The sequence below is a fragment of the Hirundo rustica genome, chromosome 32, assembly GCF_015227805.2.
Source record: "Hirundo rustica isolate bHirRus1 chromosome 32, bHirRus1.pri.v3, whole genome shotgun sequence".
NCBI lineage: Eukaryota > Metazoa > Chordata > Aves > Passeriformes > Hirundinidae > Hirundo > Hirundo rustica.
In genome coordinates this window covers 182,547-207,498 of record NC_053481.1, presented here as the reverse complement: position 1 = coordinate 207,498, position 24,952 = coordinate 182,547, and the positions used below count along the sequence as shown (strand labels likewise).

At 56.8% G+C, this 24,952-nt stretch overlaps 3 protein-coding genes across 6 annotated transcripts; all 3 read right to left on the bottom strand.

Annotated features, from left to right (window-relative positions):
- Window positions 1–444: 444 nt before the first annotated feature.
- Window positions 445–7,077, bottom strand: LOC120764609 (zinc finger protein 501-like). 3 transcript variants are annotated; one of them, XR_009208566.1, is made up of 5 exons: window positions 6,681–7,077; window positions 3,662–6,022; window positions 1,479–3,396; window positions 995–1,069; window positions 445–910 (listed from the first exon to the last, which is right to left on the bottom strand). XR_009208566.1 is itself a non-coding variant. In XM_058423841.1 (2 exons), exon 2 carries the CDS (start codon window positions 6,006–6,008, stop codon window positions 4,692–4,694), a length of 1,317 nt encoding a protein of 438 aa, XP_058279824.1. In that variant the 5' UTR covers window positions 6,009–6,022; window positions 6,681–7,077; the 3' UTR covers window positions 1,405–4,691. The 3 variants fall into 3 exon arrangements, 1 of the variants encoding a protein (XP_058279824.1); XR_009208565.1 differs by having other exon boundaries at window positions 1,479–6,022; XM_058423841.1 differs by lacking the exons at window positions 445–910; window positions 995–1,069 and having other exon boundaries at window positions 1,405–6,022.
- Window positions 7,078–16,332: 9,255 nt separating this feature from the next.
- Window positions 16,333–19,046, bottom strand: LOC131378727 (zinc finger and SCAN domain-containing protein 20-like). The gene is made up of 3 exons (XM_058423849.1): window positions 18,656–19,046; window positions 18,471–18,549; window positions 16,333–17,562 (listed from the first exon to the last, which is right to left on the bottom strand). The coding sequence occupies exons 1-3, from the start codon at window positions 18,897–18,899 to the stop codon at window positions 17,244–17,246; spliced, it is 642 nt and encodes a 213-aa protein (XP_058279832.1). The 5' UTR covers window positions 18,900–19,046; the 3' UTR covers window positions 16,333–17,243.
- Window positions 19,047–21,005: 1,959 nt separating this feature from the next.
- Window positions 21,006–23,663, bottom strand: LOC120764592 (zinc finger protein 664-like). 2 transcript variants are annotated; one of them, XM_058423842.1, is made up of 3 exons: window positions 23,192–23,663; window positions 22,717–22,798; window positions 21,006–22,528 (listed from the first exon to the last, which is right to left on the bottom strand). In XM_058423842.1, the coding sequence occupies exon 3, from the start codon at window positions 22,524–22,526 to the stop codon at window positions 21,270–21,272; it is 1,257 nt and encodes a 418-aa protein (XP_058279825.1). In that variant the 5' UTR covers window positions 22,527–22,528; window positions 22,717–22,798; window positions 23,192–23,663; the 3' UTR covers window positions 21,006–21,269. The 2 variants fall into 2 exon arrangements, with proteins under 2 accessions (XP_058279825.1, XP_058279826.1); XM_058423843.1 differs by lacking the exon at window positions 22,717–22,798.
- Between the last annotated feature and the right edge of the window lie 1,289 nt (window positions 23,664–24,952).

Sequence of the window (24,952 nt, the reverse complement as noted above, 5' to 3'; positions counted from 1 at the left end):
CAGTGTTTGCAAACCCCCCTTGTGCAGGATCTACACGGCTTTTCCTCACCATTGGATTCCTGCACCGTGGAGCCTCTCCAAATGGCCTCTTCCACAATGTTTGGCCTCAGGGATTTGTCTTTCTTTCTCTCCATCCTCAGCTCCTTGTCTGTGGGAGCAAGGACAAGGAGAGGATGGGATTTGCCTCTGTGCCACAGGGAAGGGGATGGAGATCCCCCACTGTGTCCTCAGCAGGATGGCATTGGCAGTGAGGCTGTCCTGCAGCCAGGGGACAACCTGGGCTGGGAGATGGAGCAGGAGAGAGGGGGAAAGGGGCACTGACTTCCTCCTGTTATAAATGAAAAACACTCCAATTTATTAATTGAAGGAAATTTATTTAAAAAAGGTCCAAATAGAATTTTAGAGAGCAACAACACAAAACCACTATCAAAAAAAAAAAAGAAAAAAAAAAAGGTCAGTGCCGAGCCCGGGTGTCAGCGCTGGGTGAGACACAGGTTTGCCTGCTGCAGCAGAGGGTCCCTGTGCTCCACACCGACTGTCCTGTCTGAGCGATTTTTATACCTTTTTTTCGCCCAAGGCTGAGCCCCTTTTCTTCTGTTTCGGACTACACGTATTCATGAGGAGTTCTTTCACTGTGGCAAGTTGAACAAAACATATCCAGAAAGTGATGAACACCCGTGATCATGTTCCTGGAATCCGGCATTGAGATGTATCTCCCTGATGGCCCTGGTTAACTCAATCTCCAGATATTTATCACATATTCATCGCCTGGGCGCTCCTCGGACCACCTTGATGGGCGATCCATCTCCGAGCTGGCCATGCTTATTTTATTGTAAATGAAGTCCTCCCTCCTCTGTCCAGGTGGTTTTGACATTATGTTCCAATCTCTGGCTTGTGAGTTTTAAAACTCCTAAGAGTATATTTTAACAGTACATAAAAATATATGACAATTTTATTTGCACAAATTATCATATACACCTGTAACACTCCTCACCTGCCTGGGGCTCCCGGGCCATCTTCCTCTTGGCCTTCTCCTCCTACAGAGGCCAAGGTTTGGGAATGGGACATCCTGGTTTGGGGGGAAAATGGGCTGAGTGCGTTAGGTCTGATGTCCCCCTGCCCAAATGTAGCTGCAGAAGTCAGCGCCTCTTTCAACCTCGGGGAGCCCGGACCCTGCTTATGTCAAAGTTCCCCCACCCCTCCAGGCTACCAGAGGTCACCCGGCTCCAAGATCGTCCCTCTGCACTCTCCCCGCTCCAGGGCTCCTGCTTTCCCCCGTGGCTCTCCCGGCAATCCCCAAACCCCGTATCACCCCTCTCCCCACCGGTACCTGGCGATCACCACATGGGATCCCCCCAAGATCTCTCGAGGGCTCGGCTTTGGGGTCCTGCAATAGGCAAACATCCCCTGCCCCACAAGAAAACCATCCCACAAACACCTCCTGATGGATTTAGGGCCAGCTCCGCCTCTCCACTCACCTGTGGATTTCAGAGGGGTTGATGCTGCCAGAGCCAGGGGAGCTGCAACCTGAGCGGGCAGGCGGGGGAACCACGGGGTGTTCCTTCTGCTGCTGCTCCTCTTCCTCTCGATCCTCCTTTGCCTCTCCTCTTATTCCTGCTCCTACTCCACTCCCAGCCCAGCATGGGTGGTATGGACACCCAAAAGCAGCCTTGCTTGGCCCTGGGGGGGTTGCAAAATGGCTCCACCCCGCACAGCATTGGGAGCGATGCTGGGAGCAGCAGGAGGGAACTGGGAGCACTTTCCCTCCCTGTATTGCTGTTACTGGGAGCACTGGGAGGGAACTGGGAGGAAACAGTGCCCAGACACGGCTACAGCCAGCCCTGGGCAGGGCCAAAGCAAAGGGCACGGTTGTTTAAATACAGGAGCGATAGCACACTGTGATTTGTGGGCAGTAAGAAGGCCCCTGTGCAGTTGTTTTTGTGTATTATTTTGGGGTGGTTATGCAAACGTTGTGTTTTTTGGGGTTTTAGAGGTTTCATGGATGGGGTTATGCAAATATTTCAGCTGTTCCTACCCCATGCTTTGTTGGAAGTCCCATGAGCACCCCCATGCATGGGCAGGGGTTTGGGGACTGCCCCCCTAGTTTTGGGTCCTCCCCTCCCCCAGAGCCCCAGGGAATCGCTCTGGGGCTCAAGTGCCCATCTGGGGCTTGGGGACCCTCCCAAAGTTTTGGGATCTCACCCCCAAAAGCCCTCATGACCCTCGAAAGCCACCCAAGACCCCCCAATTCACCCTTGTCAGGAGCCTCTGGGGACCCTGAACCTTCCTCTCCTCACCCCAGGGCATCTTGAGGGACCTCAAATTTCCCTCCCTGGGGATGACTTTTGGGGTGAGGGTGGGTGTGTCCCCCCCCCAAGGCTCGGTACCTGCTGGGACCAGGCTGTGGGGCGCAGGGAGACATCCCGGGGCCATGGGGGTAGTGCCAGGGGCACCCCTGGGGCCCTCGGTGCTCTGTACTGGAGCTCAGAGCTCCTTCTAGGGGTCCTTGGTGGGTTCCTGGTGCTCGGTCCCAGAACTCCGAGTCTGATCCTGGTGGTCTCAGTGTCCCGCCCTGGAGCTCGCTGTGGCCACTTGGGGAGGGGAAGATTTGGGGTCCCCAGAGTCCCCTGCGTGTGGAACAGGTGGATTTAGGGTCCCCAGTTGAAGGGGGGAGCCAACCCCAGACTTTGTGCTGTCCCCAGGAATGTCCCCAAATCTCTGCCACCCCCCAAGGCAGGGGAGGACACGGGAAATACTGGGAGGGGAGTGGGGGCACCCCGGAATTGTCACCAATTCATTAAAGGACGATCGCTGGGATGATTGCTGACACAGGATTTTAAGATCCCTGATGGGTTTTTGGGATCCCTGATCAATTTTCTGTGATGAATTTTTGGGGTCGCAGTCCTGGCCACCATGTGGGACTTGTCACAGTGAGTTTAGGAAGGGGTCTCTAATGGGGTTTTTGGGATCCCTAATGAATTTTTGTGGTTTCTGACTGACTTTTGGGGCCACAGTCCTGGCCACCATGCTGGCCTTGTTGTGGCAAGTTTGCGGGGGGGATGGGGTGTCTCTAATAGCGTTTTTGGGATTCCTGATGAATTTTCAGGGTGTCTGACTGATTTCTGGGATTGCAGTCTTGGCCTCCATGCGGCACCTGTCATGGCGGGAGCATCGCGGGGGAAGAACTTTGGGGAGGTTTTAAGGTGATTTGATGTGGGACCAAAAACAGGGGTAATGGACCCAAAATGGAGGGGGAAGGACCCAAAATCAGAGGCCAAAAAGTGTTGTGGGATGTCCCAGGGTGTCCCAGCGTGTCCCAGGGTGTCATGACGCATGTCCCTACCTCTGCTGGGGTGGGCGCAGATGTTCAGTGCCAGGAGCAGCCATAGAAACATCCTGAGGGACATGGGGACACCGTGAGGGATGAGGCCCCAGGACCTCGGGGATTTTTGCCCTGCTTGGGGCAGGGAACAGGGACACACGAAAGGGGACAGGGACACATAGGAGAGATGGGGACAGGGATTCACGGGGTGGGCAGGGACACAGAGCAGGACAGGGACACACAGAGGGGTGACAAGGAGCCACAGCAGGGCATGGGGACATACGGAGGGAGGGGACATGATGCCATCAGGACATACATCAGGGGACAATGTCACCAGACCTGTTGGGATGCTGCCACCAGGACACCTCAGGTAACACCCAGCGCGACGCCATGTGACCCTGCAGGTGACACTGACTCTTGCCCTGTCGCCAGTCTGTCCCCAGAGGTGGCTGGCATCCCATGAGGACAGCAGTCCTGGGACACACTGGTGGCTGTCACTCGCTTCTGGGACACATGTCCCCAGTTGAACAAGTTCCCTGTCCCGCCCTGGTGGGGGGGTGACATTTGGCTGGGACACCATGGTGGTGACAGTGGGACTGCGGTGGCAGGAACTGCATCGGGCAGCGCTTTGCCATGGCCGAGATGAAGGTGCTGGTGGCACTGTGGTGACACAGGTGGTGGCATTGATCCTGTCCCCATGCATGTCCCCACCCATGTCCATTTACTCCCATGGCCCCACCCATGTAATTTCCCCCATATGTGCCCATCCATGCCTTAGTTCAACATCGCTACTTTTACCCCACTTTCAGGGTTTCCAAAGGGATGAACAGAAACCTTTTTGTTTCAAGGCCAAAACAAAAGGATTTGTGTGTCTCTGCTGACAGAGCATCCACATGCTTGGGTGGGTTGGAAGAAACTATTTTGGAGGGGCTTCCACCCCACTGTCTCCACAATCATGGGTTTTGCCCCAGTCTGTCCCCATTTACTGTGGAAGGTGCCCGTGGGCCAGAGAAAATTGAAACAATGGATTTATGTTGATGAAGACCTCCAAGGCTATGCAGCGTAGCTTGATGCCACCAGAAGATGCAAAAAGGAAGATTTTTCTGGGGTCAGAAGTCAGCAAATCTGCTCCCCAGAATAGATTTCTGATGTTGGTCTGTGGATGTGTCCAGGTGCCCACAGGGAGCCAGGAGGATGTGGAGCCCCCAGCCAGGCTTTCTCCCTACATGGATCACCAGCACTATGGCTCATGAGGGCTGTGCCCACCAGGGGTCCCTGAGGATCATCCAGCATGTATCCTCCCATTGGGGATGGAGCTGGAGCAGCACACGAAGCTCTTCCTGCACTCAAGGCAGACACAGGACTTTCCTTAATGGTGCCTCCGTTGGTGCTGGGTTAAGTTAGAGCTCTGTGAGAAGCTCTTCCCACACTCAGGACACTTGTAGGGCTTTTCCCCGGTGTGGATGCGCTGGTGGGTGATGAGGGTCCAGTTGCGGTTGAATCCCTTCCCACAGTCGGGGCAGCGGAAGGGCCTCTCATCCGTGTGAATCCGCTGGTGCAGGAGTAGATCGGAGCTGGTGGGAAACCTCTTCCTGCATTTATCACACCCGTAGGGCCTCTCCCCAGTGTGGCTCCTCTGGTGGACAGTCAGGTTGGAGCTCGTCCTGAAGCTCTTCCCACACTCTGCACACTCAAAGGGCCGTTCCCCCGTGTGGCTCCTCTGGTGGAGGATCAGGTTGGAGCTATGGATAAAGCTCTTCCCACACTTGGGACACTCATAAGGCCGTTCCCGTGTGTGACTCCTCTGATGGGCAATCAGGTGGGAGCTCCACATGAAGCTCTTCTCACACTCCCCACACTTGTAGGGTCGTTTCCCCCTGTGGCTCCTCTGGTGGACACTCAGGGTGGAGCTCTGTGAGAAGCTCTTCCCACACTCAGGACACTCATAGGGCCTCTCCCCAGTGTGGATGCACTGGTGTCTGACAAGGCTGGAGTTCTGCTTGAAGCCCATCCCACAGTCCTGGCAGCGGAAGGGCCTCTCATCCGTGTGAATCTGCTGGTGGAAGAGGAGATTGGAGCTGGTCTGAAACCTCTTCCTGCATTGGTCACACTCATAAGGCCTCTCCCCAGTGTGGATCATCTGGTGGCGGATCAGGGTGGAGCTCTGACTGAAGCTCTTCCCACACTGCCCACACTCATAGGGCCTCTCCCCTGTGTGGATTATCTGGTGTTTGATCAGGTCAGAGCTCGACCGGAATCTCTTCCCACACTCCCCACACTCGTAGGGCCTCTCCCCAGTGTGGCTCCTCTGGTGTTTGATCAGGTCAGAGCTCGACCTGAAGCTCTTCCCACACTGCCCACACTCGTAGGGCCGTTCGCCCGTGTGGATTCTCCAGTGGTAGATGAGGGAGGATCTCTGGCTGAAGCTCTTCCCACATTTTGAGCACTTGTGGGGCTTCTCCCCATCCCGAAGCTGCTCAGGGACCGCCAGCTTCGAGCTCCAGCTGCCTCCCGGGCCCAGGGTGGATCTTCCATGCTCCGATTCCCGTGATCTGCGTTTGCTGCCTCTCCTTGTGCGGGATCTCCAGGGCTTTTCCCCCCCGCTGGATTCCTGCGCCGTGGAGCCACTCAAAACAGCCTCTTCCATGAGAATCTGCTGTGGAGATTTGTCCTCCCTGGTCTCCATCCTCAGCTCCTTGTCTGGGGGAGGAAGGATAAGGACAGGATGGGATTTGCCTCTGTGCCACAGGGAAGGTGAAGGAAATCCCCTCAATTCGTCCCCGGCAGGACAGCGTCGGCAGCGGGCTTGTCCTGCTCGGCTGGGAGATGGAGAGGGGGAGGAAAGGGGCGCTGACTTCCTCCTCTCCTGCCTGGAGCTCCCGGGCCATCTTCCTCAGGGCCTTCTCCTCCTACAGAGGCCAACGTTTGGGAATGGGAAATCCTGGTCTGGGGGGAAAACAAGGGCTGAGAGCGTTGGGTTTGACGGTCCCCCTGCCCAAAGCTGCAGAAGTCAGCGCCCCTTTCAACCTCGGGGGACCCGGACCCCGCTCATCTCGAGGCTCCACCCCCGCTCCAGGCTGCCAGGGGTTTCTCCGGCTCCGGGGTCGCTCCTCTGCACTCTCCCTGCACCGCGGCTCCCGCGTTCCCACCCGGCTCTCCCAGGGATCCCCAAACCCGATATCTCCCCTCTGACCGCCGGTACCGGGCGATCGCCACGTGGAGCCTACCAAGATCCCTCCATGGGCATTTCCAGCTCGGCTTTGCAGTCCCGCAATATGCAAACATCCCCTGCCCCACAAGAAAACCCTCCCGGAGATCCCCCTGACGCATCTGGGGCGAGCTCTCCATCCCCGCTCACCTGCGGGTTCCGGGGGAGGCGATGGAGCCGGAGCCGGGGGAGCTGCGGTCTGAGCCGGCAGGCGGGGAACCTCCTGGTGTTCCTGCTGGTGCTCCTCTTCCTCCAGCTCCTCCTCCTCTCTCCGTCCTATTCTTGCTCGTCCTTTTCCTCCTGTTCCTTCTCCTCTTTTTCCTTTTCCTCCTTCTCTCTCTCTCCTCTCCCGCTCCTCCTTTGCTCCCACCCCGGCCCGTGCGGGTGCCGATACACAAAAGCAGCCGCGTTTTGCCCTGGGGGTATAGCTGAACCGCTTCAGCCGCCGGCGGCACTGGGATCGATACTGGAATCACGGGGAGCGATCCTGATAGCAGCAGGAAGGAATTGGGAGCGCTTTCCCTCCCAGTCTGGCTCTTACTGGGAGCACTGGGAGGGAACTGGGAGCAAACAGCGCTTGGAGGCGGCTGCAGGCGGGGAGGGGCGGGGCCAGATCCAAGGGCGTGGTTATGCAAATACAGGTGCGATCGTGCGCTCTGATTGGTGGATGGGAGCAGCGCGGGGTTTCCCCGGTCACGTTGGGGGCAGGGAGGGGATCGGAGCGATGGCGGCGGCGTCCGGTGAGAAGGGAGCGGGAATCGGGACAGGGACCGGGAATGGGACCGGGAATGTGACCGGGAATACGGGAGAGGGACAGAGGCTGGGACCGGGCATGGGAATATTTGGACGAGACAAGGAAGATGGAAACAGCAACAGCATTCCGGAGAGAGAATGTGGGATGGGAACGGGAGCGGGAACGGCAGAGGGACCAGGAATACGAGAATGCGAACAGGACAGGGAATATGGAACTGGGAATATGGGAATGGCAGCCAGACAGAGAATACTGGACAGGGACAGGGGATGAGACTGGGAATGGGATCCAGACTAGGATGGGAGCAGGACAGGCAGTGGGGTGACATGGGAATGGGCGGGGGGCAAGGGGAGTGACAGCGAAGAGAGGGGGGTCCTGGACAGGGGACACTGGGAACAGGGCAGGGCGATATGGGGACAGTTCCAGGGCAGGGGATCCTTGACCAGCTGCCCCGGAACCTGTGCCAGGGTCTCCCAGTGCAGCCAGAGCCACTCGGCATGGGCTGCCCAAAGCCCTGGGCAACCCCCAAGTCCCTGCCAGGAACCCTCAAGTCACTAGCACCCAGCATCCCCCACATCCCCTGAAAGATCCCACCAGGTCCCCTACAATGTCTTAGTTCAAAATCTTTATTTTTACGCTAATTTTGGGTAATTTGGAAGGAGAAAGAGAAATTAAAAGAAAATCCAGGCCAAGGGGAGCCAGGAGGATGTGGAGCCCCCAGCCAGGTGTGTTCCCAACATGGATCACCGGCACCATGGATCACCAGGGCTCTGCCCACCAAGGGTCACTGGGCATCACCCAGCACGGATACCCCCATGAGGGATGCAGCTGGAGCAGCAGAAAGCTCTTCCCACACTCGGGGCACTCACAGGGCTTCCCTCAGTGGTGGCCCCATTGAGTGTTTGGTCAAGGCTGAGCTCTGTGAGAAACTCTTCTCACACTTGATACACTCATAGGGCTTCTGACACCACAAGGAGCAGGGCTGTGATGTGCTCTGGTGTCTGTCACACCACAAGGAGCAGGGCTGGGATGTGCTCTGGTGCCTGTGACACCACAAGGAGCAGGGCTGGGATGTGCTCTGGTGCCTGTGACACCACAAGGAGCAGGGCTGGGATGTGCTCTGGTGCCTGTCACACCACAAGGAGCAGGGCTGGCTGTGATGCTCTCTGGTGCGTGGGACATGACAGTGGGCTGGGCTGGCTGTGATTTGTTTGGTGCCTGTGAAATGCCAAGGGCAGTGTCACAGTGGGGCAGCTCTCCATGTCCCCAGCAGGTCACACTGTCCTGTGCAGCCCGTGCCAGCGGTCACTGCACACACGGGGGAGGCTGGGCTGGACGGGGGTCAGGGCAGAAACGCCGCCCCCAGAACTGGGCTCTCCCCCTGCCTCTGGGGCCCAGCCCCTGGTGGGAGCACCTTGGGTGGGGCACGGGGCTGCTGCTGGGCCAGGGGGACAGGCCTTGCCCCCTGCCAGCTGCCTGGGCCCCTCTGATGTCTGTCCCACATCCCTGTGGCTCCTGTCCCCACTAGTCCCCACCACCTTCACTCCCTCTGTCAAAGCCCCACTCAACATCTTCACTGTGCCCTCTGGAAAGAAAGAAAGAATGAAGGGAAGGAAGTGTAGTCAGTGTAGCGTGGCTGGATGCCAGGCACCCACCAGAGCTGCACTTTCACTCCCTTCCAGAGATGGACAGGAGAGAGAAAACAGAATGAAGGTTTCATAGCTTGAGATAAGGACTGGGACTGATCACTCAGCACATGAAATCATGGGCAAACCAGGTTTGGAATTAGAGACGTTAATTGAATTTATTGCTATCAAAATCAAGGCAGGATAGTGAGAAGTAAAATAAAGCTTTAAAAGCACCTTCTGCCCATGCCTCTCTCTTTTCCAGCTCTACCTCTTCCCCCAGTGGGTGCAGGGAAACAGGGAATGAGGGTTCTGGTCAGTTCATCACATGTTTTTTCCCGCTGCTCAGGGAGAGGAGTTGTTCCCCTGCTGTGCCAGGGATCCCTCCCAGAGACAGCTTGGGGGATCCTGAGGGGATTTGGAGGGGGTTTTGGTGGCTCTTGGGGGCATTTGTGGTGTGGGGAGGGGTCTGGGGGAGTTTTGGGAGTTCTGGAAGGGCTGTGTGGCTTGGAGAGAATTTGAGTGGGTCTTGGGGAGGAGATGGGAAAGAGTTTTGATGGATCTTGGGACAATTGATATTGCAGTGGAGTGGTTTGGGGGTACAGGACAGCCGGCACCTGTGGGGTCGTTTGAGGGGGCTGGGAGTGGCTGTGGGGCTGTGAGGGGGTTTTAGGCTGGTCATGACCCCCAGACACCGCCCACAAGGTGCTGCCTGGGGACAGGGGCTCGATATTGGGGTTTGTGTTCCTGGCGCCATGGGAGTGAGGGGGATCCCCAGGGGTGGTGTTTGTCCCCCCCCAGACCTTCTGTTACCCCCCATCCCAGTTTCACTCCCTCTTCCCTCCCCACAGGGCTCCTGCCCCAGCTCCTGCTGCCCCCAGGAGGGAATTTGGGGAGGGGGCAGAGGGGGTGCGCAGCCCCCGCCGGGGGATGACCCCGCCCCAACCCCTTTGTTTAGCACCGAGCTGGGCTTGGGGCCGCAGGAGGAAGAGGCCGAGGGGAAGCAGATCCTGCAGGTGGGACAGGGCTTGGGGTCAGGGCAAGGTCCTGCCCTACACACCTGGCTCAGGTGTGACCCTGCCCCGGGAAGGGAGTGACATTCCCATCCCCATGGATCCTGTCCCCAGAATCCCAGTACAGAGATGCCTCATCCCTCTCTGCAGTCCCTCTCCCAACATCTCCAAGCCTCTGGGAAGAGCCCTGATGCCGATATAACTCGTATCAGTGGTACAAGATGCTTATATGTCTTCAGTTATATCAATATAACCTGATATTTCTATATAACCTGATATCAGTATAACCTAAATAATTTTATGTATCTGTATCATCTGATACCTGTATAACCTGATTCATAGTGCTTTTTACCTATATAACCTGAATCATAACTTGAATACCTGTTTAACCTGATATAAATAACTTTTTATACAATGTAATGGCTAGTAAATGGTTAACTGGTTGCATAATGCTGAATAGACTAAAAAAGTAGGAAAAAACCTCACCAGGTGGATAGCTTTAGAGATAGATAAGTATAATACTAATGAGAAATTGGAAAGTGCAAAGCCAATTAGCCACAAAACAAAGAATTTAGACCGGTTAGGACCAGACGGACCAAGAAACACCATAACTACACACACTCCGAAGACATAGTTGAAAAGTTCAGATGTGAAGAACAACTTAGAAGCTTTCATTAAAGACCCCCGACGACCCTTGAATTGGGAAGATGCAAGCGCAGTGCAGAAGAACTATCTAATAACCTTTAGAGCATATAATGTAAATTAGTTTTGGCAGGTGTGTGATGATGTTGTAATGACACAGTGACATGGAGGAATACTTACTGTATAAATATACCAGAGCACTTGACAAGGGTGGGTGAGTTAGGTAGAGATATCCCCCTCACCAGCAGTGCCGCAAGAAAGAAATACCTGCTCTCTAGACATTGGTCTGTGGGGATTTATTTCCATCCTGTCTTTCGGGCATCAGCCCAAAGGGATGAAAGTCCCTACCAAGCCCCAGTTTGGATCTGCAGGCTCCAATTTTCCCTGGTTCCCTCTCCTTTTCCCCAGACCGGGTTTCCCCTGCCCCAGTGGGTGGAAGCAGCCAAGAGCCTCGAGCTGCCCATACCCATACCTGTCCCAGCTCTATCCCTGCTCTTCCCGCGACTTGCGAGAGGTTTGGGGAATGGGGCAGGAGGAATGGCGACGGTGGAGCGGTGATGGAGAAGCAGCGGGAGAAGGGCTGGAGGGATTAAAAGAAGGAGGAAGGGGAGGGGGGGGAGGAGGAGCAGGAAAAGGAGTGGGAAGAAGACCTAGGATAGCAGAGGGGGAGGAGCAGGAACTGGAAGCAGAGGGACCACATGGTCCAGCCCTCGCTGTGTCCTCAGCCCTCCCACCCCCTCGGGCATTGTCCTCCCCTGCATCTTGCAGGTGACCGTGGAAGGGGACCTCCTCTAAATATCCTAGGGTGTCCACAGGAGGGTATTTTTGGGGAGGAAGGGTGTATGCAGGAGAGAGAGGGGGATTTTTTGGGGCTTGAAGGACTCCAAAGCTAAGCCACAAATGCCCTTGGGGGAGATTTTGGGGGTGTCCCAAGAGGTTGTATTTTGTGGGGGGAGGCAGGACAGGGAAGAACACAGCAACACCAAAGTGTGCAGCCCAGAGAGAGGAGACTCCCAGGATTCAGCCTGGGGAGGGGAACACCTTGGAGAGGGGGAACCCCCGGAGCCTGAAGCGGAGTCAGGGGAAAGGGGAGCGCTGGGACCCCAAGAGCCCCGGCATCAGTAAGGGGGAGCCCAGAGAGGGGGAGGCAGGGAACCCCCAGGGGCTGCAGGGAACCCCCAGCAGCACAGAGAAGGGGGAGCCCCAGAAGCCCAAGGTGGGAAGAGCAGAGAGGGGGGGCCCTAGGGATTCTTGGGAGCCCTGACAGCCTGGAGAGGGTGGGGATGCCAGAGAGGAGAACCCTCAATCCATGCAGGATCCCCAGAAGTCCAAAGTGGAGAGACCAGAGAGGGGGAAGTCCTGGAGTGGATTTTTGGGATGATCATGATCCATCCAGGTGTCTTGGGGGCTCACTTTTGGTATTTCTGAGGTTTTTTTCAGCTAAGTCTTGGTGGTCTGGAGTATTTTGGGGCTGAATCTTGGTGGTCTGGACATTTATATGGACACAAATGTGACTTCTAGAGATCGGCTTGGGCAGGAGAAATCCCCAGCCAAGCCCTCTCGGCCCTTGTTTTCCCTCCAAACCAGGACTTCTCATTCCCAAACGCTGGTAGGATGGAGGAGGAGGACACCATGAGGAAGAGGGAACCCCAGGCACGTCAGGAGGAAGTCAGTGCCCTTTTCCCCCTCTCTCCTGCTCCATCTCCCAGCCCAGCATGGTCCCTGACAGCATGACAACCCTGCTGCTAAAGCTGTCCTGCTGGGGATGCGTTGGGGGAATGTCCTTCCCATTCCCTGTGGCACAGAGGCAAATTCCATCCTCCCCTTGTCCTTCCTCCCCCCGACAAGGAGCTGAGGATGGAGACCAGGGAGGAGAAATCCCCATGGCAGATCCTCGTGGAAGAGGCCGTTTTGAGCGGCTCCATGGCTCAGGGATCCAATGGGGAGGAAAAGTCCTGGAGATCCCACATTAGGATGGGTTGCAAACACAGATCACAGGGATCCGAGGAGGAAAGATCCACCCTGGGCTGGGGAGGTGACTGGAGATGTGGCTGGAGCTCAGAGCTGGGGGTTCCTGAGCAGCTTCACAATGGGGAGAAGCCCCACAAGTGCTGGAAATGTGGGAAGAGCATCTGCTGGAGATCTGACCTCATCTGTCCCTGGAGAATCCACGCAGGGGAAAGGCCCTATGAGTGTGGTAAATGCCGAAGAGGTTTCCAACCAGCTCCAGTCTCCTGCACCAGCAGATTCACACAGATGAGAGGCCCTTTCATCACCCGATAACCCATCAAGCCCACCCATGGCCACCCTCACCTATCATAATCAGCCCAAAATTCATCACTCCCACCCATCTTCACCACCCGCACCTGTAATCCCATAACCCATCCTAGAAGTCATCACTCCTCACCCATAATCACCCCAAAATCCACACCCCACCCCATAACGCCTCAGGTCCCTGCGGCTCCTTGGGCACCCTGGAGGGGTCAGAAAATGCCCTTTGGGGCAGTGACCAGAATGCGCTGGCCTTGGGGACACCCCTGTCACCAGCCCTGTTGCTGTTGGTGCTCGAGTGGCTGCAGGAGCGTTTCCAGCCCTGCAGCCAAGCCCAGCGCTGGCTCCCTGGAGACCCTCTGCCCCTTCTGGGGTCCCCTCCAGGGGTGGCAGTGGTTGTGGTGCACCACTTGTAGGTCTTCAGTAGGGTGGGGGGCTCAGGGGTTGTCGGGTGGGCTTCCACCTCCATGTGTTGTGGGGGGAGAATTGGGTTTTGGGGGTTCAGGAGCTGGATTTAGGGGATGGTGAGATGGGAGGAGTCACTTGGGAAGTTCAAGGGCTGGATATGGGGTTGGTGGGATAAGGGGAGTTGAGATGGGGGGGTCCACGGGGTCGATTTGAGGTTTGTGGGATTGGAGGAATCATTTTGGGGCTTGAATTTGTGACTGATGGGATGGGGAGAATAGTTTTAGGGGCTCCAAGGCTGGATTTGGTGGTGGTAGGACACGGAGAGACATTTTGGTGTTGGTGGGACAGGGGAGGCATTTTGGGGGCTGAATTTGGGAGTGATGGGTTGGGGAGATTAATCTGTGGGGAGTCCACGGGCTGAATTTGAGGGTGGGGGGAGGGGGCACTGCCAACCTGGCATCCCCACCTTGAAGGCTCCCAATTTGTGGGGTCCCAAATTCCCGAGGTGGCTCTGCCCACGCAGGGGGTCTCAATTTTTTGGGTTCTCTTGCCCAGCCAAGGGGTCCCCACCCTGTGGGTGCCCACACCAGCCCCCCACAGCCCTCACCATTGCCAGGGACAGGGTGACATGGTGACAGAAGCCCCACCACCCCCGTGCCCCAGGCGCAGGTGGGACCGGAGGCATTTCTGTAACACCCCGACCACGCTTCCCATCCCCTCCCACTCCCCCCGCAGCTTGGGGACACCCTTGACACCCCTATTGTCACCTTGGGGTGGCCCTCATCGAGGGGGAGCATGGTGGCACCGCAGGACATCCTCTCTGTGCCATCCTTGAGGTGGCACCTGTGCTTTTTGTCACCACCACCCACCAATTTGTCACCAATTGTGGCCCACATCATACTGGGGGGGTTTTACAACATTTTTGGGGACAACCCCACCACTTCCAACCCCCTGCATCCCCCCGAGGATGCCATGGGATCCCACATCCCCACGCTGCCCTGGCCACAGTATCCCCCAAGGGGACTCTGGGGACTGTCCCCATGTCGTGTCCCCTCCATCTCCACAGCACCTCCGCTGCTGCGCCGGCACTCAGTCCCAGTTCCTGATGTTTCTTCCCCATGTGACCAAGCAGGAGTTTTCAGTCACATCCTCACCTCCCCCAGGAGGTGATGTCGTCTCTCCCACTGGCACTGCGCCGGTGACACCAGGACAGACACTGTGGGTCAGCCCTCAAAGGGACTCTGGGGCCACGGTGGCTCCTGGAGTCACCCTGATGTGACAGCTGGTGGGCCCAGGATGCTGCAGTGACAGTTTGGGGGTGGTTGCTCAATTTCAGTTCTCCAGGGTGGGTCTCAAGGTCCTCTCCCATCACTGCAAAGTCACCCCCCAGGCCGTGGCTCAGTTTCCCCCCGGCTCTGCAGGGACCATGTGGAGCTGATCTGGAATTTGGTTTAGTTTGGGGGGTTTTGGGGCTGGGGCTTCTGGGAAGGGCTGGTGGTCTAGTGGGACTGGCCAGGTTGGTGGCCATCTGGGCTGGGGGCTGGTCAGGCTGGGGGGCTGCAGGGCCAGGGGCTATCCAGACCAGAGTCCAGCTGGGATCCATGGCTCTAGTGTCCATCTGGACCAGTGCCCATCCAGAGTGGGATCCATGGCTCTGGAGTCCATCTGGACCAGCATCCAACCTCTCCTGCCCCCGTCCATCCCAGACTCCCTGGTTGGGGCTGCTCCTCACAGCAGAGTGGATAATACCCATGGCCAGTCCCAGGATGACCCCAAACCCCCTCCCACCAACCCCACCAGGCCACCCACCCCGAGCCCTGGGGCCATTGATGTCCCCAGGAAGCTGGGCCATCTCTGGATCTCCTGGAAGAGGAGATTGGCAGTCCTGGGGTGGGGACTCAAGGGCACCCAGGATGGTGAGCACCAAGTCTATGTGGTGTGGGGGGACAGTTGAAGACACAGCTGGGGACATGTCTGTGGGAACAGGAAGTGGGGAGGTGAGGGTTGGAGGGGGGATTGCACCCAAAAATGTGCCAAAGTCATAAGGAGTGCACCCAAAATTGGGGGAAAGGACAGGAAAAGAGGGAAAGGATCCAAAAAGGGGGAATGGAACCAAAAGAGGGGGAAAAATTAAAAATAGGGAGGAAAAGACTTAAAATAGGGGAGAAGGTATCCAAAACAGGGGGAAAGGTCCCAAAATGGGAGGGGGAAGGACCCAAAACCAGAGGACAAATGGTGTAATGGGATGTCATGGAGTATCATGGGATGTCCCTACCTCTGACAGGACAAGTGAAGATGCTCAGCATCGGGAACAGCCAGAGGAAATCCTGAGAGAAAAGGGGGACACCTTGAGGGACACAGCCCTGGGACCTCAGGGACTTTGGCCCTACTGGGGGCGAGGGGCAGGGACACATACGGGAGATGGGGACAGGGACTCACAGGGGAGACAGGGACATATGGAGTAGGACAGGGACACATAGAGGGGTGACAGGGAGCCATGGCGGGCATAGGGACATATGGAGGGGAGGGGACATGATGCCACACATCAGAGGACAATGTTGCCACACCTGTGGAGAAACTCCCACCGGGATGCCTCCAAGGATTCCCAGCGTGGGGCCATGTGACCTCGCAGCTGACACTGTCCCTTGCCCTGTCCCCAGCCTGTGCTGAGGGGCACTTGGGACCCCCTGAATGCAATGGGTCTGAGACACCCTGGTGGCTGTCACATGCTTCTGGGCCACTTGTCCCCAGCTGAACAAGTTCCCTGTCCCACCCTGGTGGGAGGTGACATTCAGCTGGCACACCGCGGTGTAAACAGCTGGGATGTGGTGGCAGAAACTGCATCAGGCACCGCTTCACTATGGCTGAGATGAAGATGCTGGTGGCACTGTTGTGTCACAGCTGGGGGCATTGATGCAATCTCAGTTCATGTCCCCATCCATGTCTCCCAATGTCCATGGCTGTGTCCCCAAAGGTCACCATCCATGGCCATGTCCACCCCATGGCCCTCCCCATTTAATTGTTCGCAACATGTCCCCATCCATGCCTTAGTTTAACGTCTTTATTTTTACCCCAGGGTCATGGGGTTTCAAGGAGATGAACAGAAACCATTTTGTTTCAAGGCCAAATCAAAAGGAATTGCTGGCAGAGCATTCACATGCTTGAGTGAGTTGGCAGAAACTTTTTTGGAGTGGTTTCCATGCCACTGCCTCCAGAATCGTGGGTTTTAACCCCATTTATCCCCATTTGCCTGTGGAAGATGCCCATGGGCCAGAAAGAATTGAAACAATGGATTTATGTTGGAGAAGACCTCCAAGGCTATGCAGCATAGCTTGATGCCACCAGTAGATGAAAAAAGGAAGATTTTTCTGGGATCAGAAGTCGGCAAATCTGCTCTCCACAATGGATTTCTGATGCTGGTCTGTGGATGTGTCCAGGTGCCCACAGGGAGCCAGGAGGATGTGGAGCCCCCAGCCAGGTGTCTTCCCAACACAGATCACCAGCACCATGGATCACTGGGACTCTGCCCACTGAGGGTCAATGGGAATCATCCAGTGCAGATCCTCCCATGGGTGATGGAGCTAGAGCAGTGCATGAAGCTCTTGCTGCACTAAGGGTACTCGCAGGACTTCCCTTAGTGGTGGCTCTGTTGGTGTTGGGTCAAGTGGGAGCTTTGTGAGAAGCTCTACCCACACTCAGAACACTTGTAGGGCCGTTGCCTGGTGTAGATGCGCTGGTGGGCTGTCAGAGTAGAGCTCTCTGAAAAGCTCTTCCCACACTCTGGACACTCGTCAGGCATCTCCTTGGTGTGGATGTGCCAGTGGCTGATGAGGGTGCAGTTCCTCTGAAGCCTTTTTCACAGTGTGGGCAGCAGAAGGGCCTCTCATCCATTTGAATCTGCTGGTGCTTGAGCAGTGCTGGTGGGAAACCTCTTCCTGCATTCATCACACTCATAGGGTCTTTCCCCAGTGTGGGTCATCTGGTGGACAGTGAGGGTAGAGCTCTAGCTGAAGCTCTTCCCACGTTCCCCACACTTGTAGGGCTGTTCGCCCCTGTGGATTCTCCAGTGGCAGATCAAGGAGCATCTCTTGCTGAAGCTCTTCTCACATTTTGACCACTTGTGGGTCTTCTCCCAATCATGAAGCAGCTCATGGACTGACAGTTCTGAGCTCTGGCTGCATCTCTGGCTGCTTCCCTGGCCCAGGGTGGATCCCCATTGTCTTGGTTTGAAACGACAGGTATCTGCTAGGGAGAGGCAGGCATCTCTAGGAATCCCTTCCATGTTATAATTTGGAAGATTAAAAAAACCTTTCCAGTCTGAGCTATGGGGAAAGGAATAACAGTCCTTTACTAGTAAATATAACAGGATAGACAAACAACAACAGCAATTATAATAATAATAAAACAGAACCAAGAACCCCGAGGGGCTTTGTCTCACAGGTCCTGGGCAGTCTGATCTCTCAGCACCCCGAGAACACCAAACCGAAATTGTGGAAACTCTGGGGCTGATGGCTGGAAACGGTGGGTTGTCCCGGCAGGCAGGGGGGTGTCCCAGCAGGCAAAGTGAGCAGTGCTGAAGAAGCCGTGGCGGCTGGACCCGGGCTGACCCAAATCCAGCAGGGCAGACGAAAAACTCTGAATTCCTGGGCGCTCCAACAGATGATAGAATTCTCAGGACCGAACCCCTCTGTTAACCATGGAATCCACGCCTGTCCTCCCCAGAAAACCGAGAGCCAAAAAAGAACCCCCACCCTCAGCTCCCGGGAGCCTTTTCCTCCCCCTAAACTAAGATATCCACACCTTTTGTCCAGGTTAAGCACCCTTTAACTATCAGTATTTAGTCTCCTAGCAACTTATGGGGGGGGAAAATTCCACAGGAAAACTTAACCCCCAACACCCATGATCTGCATTTGCAGCCCCTCCATGTGTGGGATCTCTGGAGCTTTTCCTCCCCGTTGGATTTCTGTGCAGTGAAGCTGCTCAAAATATCCTCGTCCACGAGGTTCTGCTGTGGGGACTTGTCCTCCCTGGTCTCTGTCCTCCTTGTCTGTTGGAGGAAGGAGGAGAGGATGGAATTTGCCTCTGTGCCACAGGGAAGGGGAAGGAGATCATCCCAGTGCATCCCTGTCAGGACAGCTTTAGCAGCGGGGTTGTCCTGAAACCCGTGGCCATGCTGGGCTGGGAGATGGAGCAGGAGAGAGGGGAAAAGGGGCACTGATTTCCTCCTCACCTGCCTGGGGCTCCTGGGCCATCTTCCTCTTCCTCGTGGTGTCCTCCTCCTCCATCCTGCCAACGTTTGGGAGTAAGTCCTGGTTTGTAGGAAAAACAAGGGCTGAACGCGTTGGGTTTGATAGTCCCACTGCCCAAATGTAGCTGCAGAAGTCAGCGCCCCTTTCAGCCTCGAGGGACACATACCCAGCTCATCTTGAGGCTCCCCCACTCCTCCAGGCTGCCGGGGGGGTCCCCCAGCTCCAGGATTGCCCCTCTGTGCTCTATACACTCCGGGGCTCTCGCGTTTAGCCCCGGCTCTCTCGAGGATCCCCGACCCCGATATTGCCGCTCTGCCCACCAGTGCCAGGCAATCGCCACGTGGGACCTCCACCAAGACCCCTCTAGGGCCATTCCGGCTTAGCTCTGGGTTCCTGCACGATGCAAACATCCCCTGCCCCGCATAAAAACCCTCCTGAAAACCCCCGCCCCCGATATATTTGGGGTGAGCTCCCCCTCCCCACTCAGCTGTGGGTTCCAGAGGGGGCAATGCTGCCGGGGCCGGCGGAGCTGCGGCCCGAGCGGGCGGGCAGGAGAACTGCGTACTGTTGCTGCTCTTCCTCCCGCTCCTCCTCTTCCCCCTCCTCTGTCCCTCCTGCTCGTCCTCCTCCTCTTTGTCTTCCTCCTCTGTCCCTCTTCTTCCTCCCGATCCTCCTCCGCTCCCAGCCCGGCCCAGCCCGTGCTGACACCCAAGAGCAGCCGCGCTCTGCCCCAGGGGTGGTTCTAAAGCGGGCCCGCTCCGCGCGGCACTGGGAGAGATACTGGGGGCACCGGGAGCGATGCTGAGAGCAGCGGGAAGGAATTGGGAGCGCTTTCCCTCCCAGTATCGCTCTTACTGGGAGCACTGGGAGGGAACTGGGAGCAAACAGCGCCCGGAGGCGACTGCAGGCGGGGAGGGGCGGGGCCAGATCCAAGGGCGTGGTTATGCAAATACGGGAGCGATCGCGCGCTGTGATTGGTGGGCGCGAGCAGCGAGGGGTTTCCTTTGTCACATGACGGCCTGGGGGCGGAGCTATGGTGGCGGCGTCCGGTGAGGAGGGACAGGGAGCGGGAATGGGATCGGCAGTGGGGATGGGAATGTGGGAACGGGACAGGGAATATGGAAACAGCGACCGCAGAGAGAATATAGGATGAGGATTATTGTTCCAATGCGTTGCTCTGAAACCCATCCGGTGCTGCGAGCTCTGCAGCTGGGCCTCCCCTGGGCTGCTGCGGCCCAGGGCCCAAAGGCCGGAGCTGCAGCCTTGCTCCTGTCTCAAGAACAGGAGCCTCCTGCAGGCCCATGTCCGCTCCATGTCTCCAGCATGAGGGAGGGCTCTGAGCCACAGCGGGTGCTGGCAGGAGGGGCTGCTCTGGCCAGCTGGGGGCCTCTGAGGAATGGCCAAAGCCTTTTGCTCTCTGCAGCTGGCCAAGGACAGCAGCGGGGCTGAACGGTTCGTGTGCCACCGCCAGCCCGAGCTGTGGAGCCCTCAGGGCCCCATGCGAGAGGCAGGACTTGGGAAAGAGACCTGGAATAGGGACAGGAACCGAGAATGGGTACAGGAACCGTGAATACAGGACAAGGACAAGGACTGGGATCAGGAATGGGGAATGGGACCGGGAATGGAACCAGAAATCAGACCGGGAAAGCACTGCAGCCAGGAATAGGACTGGAATCGGGAATATGGACAGGGACTGAGAATGGGACTGGGAATGGGGACAGGCACTGGGAATAGGAAACAGGGACTGGGAATGGAGACAGGGATGGAGAATGAGGACACAGACTGGGAATGGGACTTGGAATACAGGACAGGACCAGGAATGGGACTGGGAATGGGGACAGAGACCTGGAACCGTAGCAAGAATGTGGGAGAGAGACCTGGAATGTAACTTGGGATGGGAATATGGGAACAGGACAGGGAATTTGGACACAGGACTGGAGAGAGAATATGGGACAGGAATTAAGAAGATGGGCTAGGGATCAGAAACAGGAATACAGCAACAGGACTGGGAATGGAAATACGGGAACAGGGCAGGGAATATAGAAACAGAAATGTGTGACCAGCAGAGGGACCGGGAATGAGAGACTGGGAACATGACAGCGATATGGGACTGGGAATATGGGACCGGAAACCAGAGAGAAGGAAACTGGACAGGAAGAAGGAATGAGACCAGGAATGAGATCTGCACTGGAGTGAGTAGGACAGGACCAGGAGTGGGGTAACATGGGAATGAGTGTGGGCAAGGGGGGTAAAAGCAGGGAGAGGGGGATGCTGGACAGGGGATAACAGGAACCAGGATGGGGGGACATGGGAACAAGTTAAAGGGCAAAGGGTCCTTGAGTAGCTGCCCCAGAACCTCCGCCAGGGTCTCCCAGGGCAGCCGGGCCACTTGGCCTGGGGTGCTCAAAACCCTGAGCAACCTCCCAGATTCCCTCCCAGGAACCCTCAACTCCCTCACACCCAGCATCCTCCACATCCCCTCAAAGATCCTTTCATGTCCCCATTCACGTCTTAGTGAAATTATTTTATTTTTACCCCGGTTTTGGCTGTTTTGAAAGTATAAAGAGAAATGAAAAGAAAATCCAGGCCACGGGGAGTCAGGAAGATGTGGAGCCCCCCAGCCAGGTGTCTTCCCAACACGGATCACTGGCACCACGGATCACCGGGGCTCTGCCCACTGGGGATCACTGGAGATCATCCAGCACAGATACTCCCACGGGGGACAGAGCTGGAGCAGCACATGAAGCTCTTGCTGCACTTGGGGCACTTGCAGGACTTCCTTAATGGTGCCTCCGTTGGTGTTTTTTCAAGACTGAGCTGTGCCTAAAGCTCTTCCCACACTCAGGACACTTGTAGGGTCTCTCTCCAGTGTGGATGCGCTGGTGGGCAGTCAGGGTAGAGCTTTGTGAGAAGCTCTTCCCGCATTCGGGACACTCGTAGGGCCTCTCTCCAGTGTGCATTCGCTGGTGGCTGATCAGGTGGGAACTGGTGGAAAAGCTCCTCCCACACTCAGAACACTCATAGGGCCTTTCCCCAGTGTGGATGCGCCGGTGCCTGACGAGGTGGGACTTATCCCTGAAGCCCTTCCCACAGTCGTGGCAGCGGAAGGGCCTCTCATCTGTGTGAATCTGCTGATGCCTGAGGAGATCAGAGATAGTTTGAAATCTCTTCCTGCATTTACCACAGTCATAGCGTCGTTCCCCTGTGTGGCTCCTCTGGTGGACAAGCAGGTTGGAGCTAGTCTTGAAGCTCTTCCCACACTTGCCACATTCGTAGGGCCGTTCCCCTGTGTGGCTTCTCTGGTGGATAGTCAGGGCGGAGCTCGACCTGAAGCTCTTCCCACACTCCCCACACTCATAGGGCCGTTCCCCCGTGTGGCTTCTCTGGTGGATATTCAGGGTGGAGCGCTGGATGAAGCTCTTCCCACACTCGGAACACTTGTAGGGCCTCTCCCCGGTGTGAATGCGCCGGTGACAGATGAGGGCAGAGTTTTGTTTGAAGCCTTTCTTGCAGTCGGGGCAGCGGAAGGGCCTCTCATTCGTGTGAATCCGCTGGTGCAGTAGGAGATTGGAGCTCCTCAAAAACCTCTTCCTGCATTGGTCACACTCATAGGGCCTCTCCCCAGTGTGGATCCTCTTGTGGACAATGAGGGTGGAACTCGACTTGAACCTCTTCCCACAGGCCCCACACTCGTAGGGCCAATCCCCAGTGTTGATTCCCCAATGGCAAATCAAGTGGGATCTCTGGCTGAAGCTCTTCTCACATTTCCAGCACTTGTGGTGCTTCTCCCCCTTGTGAAGCTGCTCATGGACCTCCAGCTCCAAGCTCCGGCCAGATCTCTGGGTGCCTCCCAAGCCCAGGGTGGGTCTTTCCTGCTCAGATCCCCGTGATCTGTATTTGCAGCCCCTCCTTGTTTGGGATCTCCGGGGCTTTTCCTCCCCGTTGGATTCCTGCATCGTGGAGCCGCTCAAACCTGCCTCTTCCACGAGGTTCTGCTGTGGGGATTTGTCCTCTCTGGTCTCCATCCTCAGTTCCATGTCTGGGGGAGCAAGAAGAAGGAGAGCATGGGGATTTGCCTCTTGCCACAGGGAATGGGAAGGAGATCCCCTCCCAGTGCATCCCCGGCAGGACGGCGTTGGCAGCAGGGTTGTCCTGCAGCTGGGGGCCAGGCTGGGTTGGGAGATGGAGCAGGAGAGAGGGGAAAAGGGGCACTGACTTCCTCCTCACCTGCCTGGGGCTCCAGGGCTATCTTCTTCTTCCTTGTGACCTCCTCCTCCTTTATGAGACCAAAGTTTGGGAATGGAAAATCCTGGTTTGGGGGGGGAAAAAAGCCCTGAGCACGTTCGGTTTGATGGTCCCACTGCCCAAGTGCAGCTGCCGAAGTCAGCGCCCCTTTTCAGTCTCGGGAGGTCCGGACTCTGATCATCTCCGGGATCGCCCCTCTGCGCTCTCCCCGCTCCGGGGCTCCTGCGTTCCTCCTTGGCTCACCCGGGATCCCCAAACCCGATATCGCCCCTCTGCCCGCCGGTACTGGGTGATCGCCACGTGGGATTCTCCCAAGATCCCTCCAGGGGCATCAGGGGCATTTCCCGCTCGGCTTTGGGGTCCTGCAATATCGAAACAGCCCTTGGTCCTCAAAGAAAGTCGCCTGGAGGCCCCCTCCCCGCAATGGATTTGGGGCGAGCTCCCTCTCTCCACTCACCGGCGGGTTCCGGGGGCGAGGGCGATGCTGCCGGAGCCGGGGGAGCTGCGGTCCGAGCAACCACGCGGGGAATTCACGTGGTTCTGCTGTTGCTCCGCTTCCCCCCGCTCCTCCCCCTCCTCCCGCTCCTCCTCCTTCTCCTCCTCTGTCTGTGCTGTTCCTGCTCCTCCTGCTCCTGCCTCTCCCTTTCTTTGTTGTCCTCCTCTGACCCTCCTCTTCCTCCTGATCCTCCTTCGCTCCCAGCCCGGCCCGGGTGGTGCTGACACTCAAAAGCAGCCGCGCTCTGCCCTTGGAGGGTTCCAAAGCGGCCCCGCACTCGGAGCGACACTGGGAGCACCGGGAGCGATTCTGGGAGCAGCGGGAAGGAAGTGGGAGCGCTTTCCCTTCCAGTATCGCCCGTACTGGGAGCACTGGGAGGGAACTGGGAGCAAACAGCGCCCGGAGGCGGCTGCAGCCGGCCCTGGGCGGGGCCAAGATCGAGGGCGTGGTTATGCAAATACGGGAGCGATCGCGCGCTGTGATTGGTGGGAGGGCGTAGCGAGGGGTTTACTGAGTCACGTGACGGCCGGAGCTATGGTGGCGGCATCTATTGAGGGGAGAGGGAGCAGGAATGGGGACGGGGACCGGGAATGGGGACGGGTACCTGGACTGCTACCGGGAACAGCGATTGAGAAAGGGAATGGAAACAGGGGCCGGTAATGAGGACAGGGACCGTTAATGGGACTGGTAATGGGGACTTGGACCGGGACTGGGGTTGGGATTAGGGACAGGGACCAGGAACGGGAAGAGGGAATGGAGACTGGGAGCGGGAATGGCTTAGGGAGTGGGGACAGGGACCGGTGTGCTGGTTTAGGGCCAGTTGGGAGGAAATCTCCGAATGGGGTCCCTCTGGAAAGCAAACCCAAGTGGCCCCTCTCTCAACTGGTCCAGGAAAAAAATCCTTAGAGAAAACCTGAAAAAACTGTTTATTCAACAAGCAAAGCGCCCACAAGCACAAAAACAATGTGCAATATCAAACAACAAAGCTTCTCACCGTTCTGAAGAGAGACGGCAAAATTGAGCAACCCCCTTGCCGTGGGTTGCAGCTCAGCTTGCCCAGTCTCTTAAAAATCCCACGGGCACTGGAAAATGCCATCCTGAGCCCCAGTGGGCTGCAGGCTTGGGCTCCGGGTGTTTTTCTGGGTTTTCAGTTCCAGAACAGGTTGAAGCAGTTCCAAGAAAAAGAAGAAAAACAGTCCAGGGAAATCCTGTGCCTAAGCTAGCCAAAAACTAGCTAAAAAGCAAAGGAGAGCTCTCTCTCGCTGTCTGTAGGCAGCACAGTCCAGGAGCAGAATGCAGAGGAGTGAGTGCGGTTTCTGTAAACAAACACTGCGCTGCTTCTTTCCCCCCCTTCGCTCTCAGAACCAGCCTTAAAGGCGTAGAACTTAATGTCCAGCAAAACCAGAACAGACAATTGGGGATGGAAGCATCATAAAGTCACCGCAGGACACAGTGACAGGACAATGACAATAGCAGTGATGGTGACAGTGACAATAACAGGGACAGTGATGGTGACAATGGCAGTGAAAGTGACAGTGAGTGCCACCCTGTGTCCCCAGGTCACATTTTGGAATTGTGCCCACAGGAGGTAAGTGCAGATCCACCTGGACACCCATGTGGCCGTCTGGAAGTGCCACCACCCCTTGCTGCCCAGCAGAAGTGACAGTAGGTGACAATTGGTGACAATGGGCTATGGGGGTGTCCCCTGGGATTGCCACCACT